This window comes from Hydra vulgaris, chromosome 10 (genome assembly GCF_038396675.1).
Source record: "Hydra vulgaris chromosome 10, alternate assembly HydraT2T_AEP".
In the NCBI taxonomy this organism is placed as follows: domain Eukaryota; kingdom Metazoa; phylum Cnidaria; class Hydrozoa; order Anthoathecata; family Hydridae; genus Hydra; species Hydra vulgaris.
The window spans coordinates 39,752,373-39,756,873 of NC_088929.1; the positions used below are offsets into that span (position 1 = coordinate 39,752,373).

Here is a 4,501-nt window from a genome sequence, read left to right on the forward strand (position 1 = left end):
TTGGTCCTAAAAAGACGTCTTATGAACGTTCAAAAGAAGTTCTAAATGTCTTTTGAACGTTCAAGATGTCTTTTTAGGATTAAATGCCAACTGGGAACGCTTAATATATTTTGATTACTATAGAATCTAGCATTCGCTTCCTCAGCTAATGATTAATAAAAGTAAGTTATGTCAATAACGGTTTTAGAAGTTGTACAATACGACGTATTATTTTACTTTATTTATTATTATATTAAAAATTATTAAATTCAATATCTTTAGCCAGTTTATTACAAATATTGTATTTTACAATTTATTATACATAGTTATCATAATAAATTTATCTCACATAGAAATTGTTACTTAAACTTTATGTAACAATTTCTATGTTAGATTAAAACAAGTCGTATCTATTTTTGTGTATTGTTGTTATACGGGATTTATATTTAATGAACAGTTTAGATAACTGGAAAAATTACATAATGCTCATTAAAAATGTTCAAAACAACAGACATTATAAATAAGAGAAAATATCTATTTTTTTTTTAAAAAACATCTTCACTTTCAACAAGGTTTCAAGCAACCACTATTAGATTTGAAAGCTACTGGAAGAGAAAAGATGATGTTTATAAAGCAAGATAACGATTAACAGACAACTTATATAAATCAGGGAAACAAGATAAAGAAAGCGAATTTCAAAAGACTGATGTTTGAAGAAAAAAACAAGATGAATAAAAACTTCTTGGAGCACTTTGGAGCAGTCACAGTAAAAGGATGAGACTTATTTGAATGACGAGTACCACAATAATGAATTTTTATATATGGCACAAGAGACGTTAGCTCTTTAGAGCAGCGTCCATTATTTTACTTATAGAAAAGAGAAAGAGAAGCAACATTTTGACGATGTGACAAAGGTTAATGGTTGGCTGCAAGAGCAGATCCAACTATGTTTACAATGCGTTTTTGCACCTCGTTTTATAGAGAAAGGGTATAATTCGAAGATCCGCTCTAGATATGGCAACAGTATTTCAACAGTAATTTGAGATTTATAGAGATAAAGAATAGTATCCGGAGTTAGAAAGTGGCAAGCACAATAAATAGATGCAACCTTAACAGATGCTAATTTAACAATAGATTTTTTTTTAACATTATATTTTGCCGTTGAAGAAATTTTACAACCTATATAAATTTACAAATAAAATTAATGGCCGGAGAAAGAAGACACTTTTTTCTTATCGCCGAACACCTTGTTACAATATATATTTTTTACAAAATTTTTTCCAAGGGTATAAAGTATAAGCTAAAAATTAAGAAAAATGTTTACAAAAATATTTACACCAAATAAGATCGTTTTAATTAAAAGTAATACCAAAATAAATTACATAAAACAAAAAACAAACAAACAAAACAGTTAAAAAAAAAATGCGATTAATGATAAGGATTAATGTTAATAATTATTTAATTTAGTTTTTGAACTTACAGGGTAATTAAATTTAAGATTAACTTAAATTAATTACATTGTTTTTTTGGTTGATTTTTACTGTTTAAGATGATTTTATTGATCTATTTTAAAAGAAACAAGATAAATCAACATCTGTGAGTAATAAACACCGCTTTGATTTAATTTTAAATTGATCAAGTGAAATATTCTTCTCAGCATCAATGTTTGAAAAATTTTCTACAAAAATGGCCCACGATTCCAAAATCGCGGCCCGAATCGGAGTTCTGATCAAGTAAAATATTTTAAAGTATTTTAAGGACCTAAAATTTAAAATCGTCTTTGCTCTATAGATTATGTTTTATGAGATTTTTTGTTTCCATGGAGTTTATATGTTTCCATGATAAATTTTCATCATGATTCACTCCTAAAAAATTAACGGAAGTTTGCATTTTGATGTCAGTTTTATTAATTTGGAGATTGGACAGGGCCAACGACATAGGTTTTGGATGGGGGAGGGTGTTTTTTCCACAAACCAAGCAAATCTTTTGATTTGTTTGGTTTGTGGAAAAGGGAAAAATTTGTTTTTGAATATTCAAAGAGAGTTTGTTGCATATAAACTAGCTGAAAAAAATTGAGTTTTATTTGAGTTAAAGTTCATCAGCCATTAAGAGCCAGATGCTATAGTTTAAGTGAGATCTTTTTCAAGCTCAAATGCTTGAAAAAGATCTCACTTAAACTATAGCATCCCTTAAAAAATAAACTTCTCTTAAATCTCTTTAAAAAAATATTCCTAATTTTTATTAGTCCATAGTTACATTAGTTGTTGTAATTTTGCTTGGGTACTTGCTCTAGAGCATTAAAGAAGATATATTTAAAACAAAATAATGATAATTCAGGAAACTAAAGTTCTAATTCATTAATTTGGTTCTTGTTTTTTTTAGATCTAATATGTTTTTTTTGTTTTTCTAGTTTTACCTATTGAAATTTTTACCCTGCATAATTTTTATATCTAAAATTATTAGATACAGCTGAAAGTGACGAGTTTGAAGAGCAATCGAAAATTGTTAAAAAATACCACATAGACCAGGGGTGGGGAATCTTTCTGAGCTTGGGGGCTGTATGACCCTTAAAAAAATGTTTGGGGGCCGCACTAATCATTATGCAAATTTGGTGCATAGTACTCTTACCAATGTTATATTTCTTAAAGCATTTTGTATCACAATATTTCTTAACGCATGTATCAAAATATTTTTTAATGTATCATGTATCACAAAAGTTATCAATGACTTTTCTTATTCTGTTTCTTTTGAACCAGAACTTGAATATTTGGCTCTATCTTCGTATTTTAAGCTTCAGTTGGTCTTCCAGATGCTCATCGGTCAACTGTGACCTTAAACAAGACTTGATAAATATCATGTGTGAAAACGTAGATTCACAGCAGTAGGTTGCACCAAAGCAGCTCAGAAGATGCCTGGCAATTTGACGGAGTTTTGGATACTCAACTGCAGTTTTCCAAATTTCCAATGGATCCTTCTTGTTGTCAAAGAGAGATTTTAGGATACTGTCCTCAGAAAGTCAATCAATTCCATCTGTAAATATTCTGGAGCTGTTGAAATTTCAACAAGATGAGGCTGAAAAGCTAGTTTCATTGTTTCATTATATTCTTCAAAGTCTTTAAACCTGTCATTAAATTCTGCAATCAAAGAACTCAGGACTGTTTTATATCTTGATATATCATTATTTTCCAACTTTTTCTCATTTTTTTGTTCAAGAATAATTTTTGTGAGTTCTGGGAAATGTTCTGTTGATAAATTTGATTTAGAAATAACATCTTTGAGAAAAACAAGTTTTTTCTTGAATACCTGAATCTGTTGCCACATTTCATAGATTGACTTAGTTTTACCTTGCAATGAACTATTCAGCATTTTATGCTTTGCCATAAGATCGCAGAGGAATGCAGCATCTCTACAAAATTCTGGATTAGAAAGCTCACAGATTTTTTACAAGTCAAAAGCTCCTTTTGACTTGTAAAAAACTCCTCAATTTGTTTTCGAAGCTCAAGCAATTTTTGCAGTACTAACCCTTGTGATAGCCAACGAACTTTGGAATAGTAAGGAAGATCCACAGAATATGTTTCTTCATCAGATTGCAGAAGGTTTTGAAACTGTCGATGGCGTGAAGAATTTGCCCGTATAGAAGGAGCTCCATCAGAACAAATTCTGACTAGATTTTTCAACTGAAGTTGAGCCTGACAAATTTTTTCTTTGAAAGCAGAAATTATATCACAGCCTCGTGTTTTTCCTTTTAGTTTTGCTAAAGCAAACAACTCTTCATAACTTTTGAAGTCTGCAGTTATAACCCGAATAAAAAACAGAAGTTGGGCAGAATCAGTCACATCAGTGGACTCATCTAAAGCAATTGAATAATATGCGTCCTCTATTTGACATATTGAGATTAATTGCTCAGAACTATTTGTAACTATTAAAAATGTCTGCTGTTGTTTGCTCTTTTGAGACTTCAGTTTTTCTAATGCATTTTTTCGAGCTTCTCCCTCTAATTTTATATACTTATGATCCTTATGAATGTTTTCAAATGTCTCTTTGCAGTAGCATTCTTCAAAGTAGCAATTGTGAGGTCACACAACAAGCAAAGCATTTTATCCTTGATTGGAATCATGATGTAATCTTCCTCCCATTTTTCATTAAAAGACCGATTTTCCTCTTGCACTGTTCTTGCTTTTTTATGGAGAACTGACATTTTGACACTAGTTAAAAAATTAGTCATAAATAGAAAACCATGACATACATTATAATACAAAAACTTACATTCAACTGATTTCTACTGTCACAAAAAAAAATCCGTACGGTGTTTATTTTGATTTGTTTTGTTGTTATTTCTGTCAATCAATTACTACTGTACCAGCTTTGCCAGATTAAACAACTTTTCCCTTTAATTAACATTAGCATTCATACACTTTACTATAGCTAAAATATAAAAATAAAGTAATTTTTTAAATTTCATTATTTTCTCTAAAATATTTAAAAAAAGGTTTAAGTTCTTAATTTTACATTTCGGGGCCGC

At 29.7% G+C, this 4,501-nt stretch overlaps 1 protein-coding gene across 1 annotated transcript; it reads right to left on the reverse strand.

Moving 5' to 3' along the window:
* Positions 1–2,973: 2,973 nt before the first annotated feature.
* Positions 2,974–4,177, reverse strand: LOC136086340 (general transcription factor II-I repeat domain-containing protein 2-like). The gene is made up of 3 exons (XM_065808635.1): positions 3,988–4,177; positions 3,425–3,856; positions 2,974–3,323 (listed from the first exon to the last, which is right to left on the reverse strand). Exons 1-3 carry the CDS (start codon positions 4,175–4,177, stop codon positions 2,974–2,976), a joined length of 972 nt encoding a protein of 323 aa, XP_065664707.1.
* Between the last annotated feature and the right edge of the window lie 324 nt (positions 4,178–4,501).

Excerpts from the sequence above, each read along its gene's own strand:
- LOC136086340 (XM_065808635.1), bottom strand. The coding sequence starts at position 4,177 with ATGTCAGTTCTCCATAAAAAAGCAAGAACAGTGCAAGAGGAAAATCGG. Across the intron at positions 3,857-3,987 it reads AACATTCATAAGGATCATAA|AGGACGCATATTATTCAATT; the intron begins GTATATAAAATT and ends TATGTCAAATAG. Across the intron at positions 3,324-3,424 it reads TCAAAAGGAGCTTTTGACTT|GTAAAACTAAGTCAATCTAT; the intron begins GTAAAAAATCTG and ends GTTCATTGCAAG.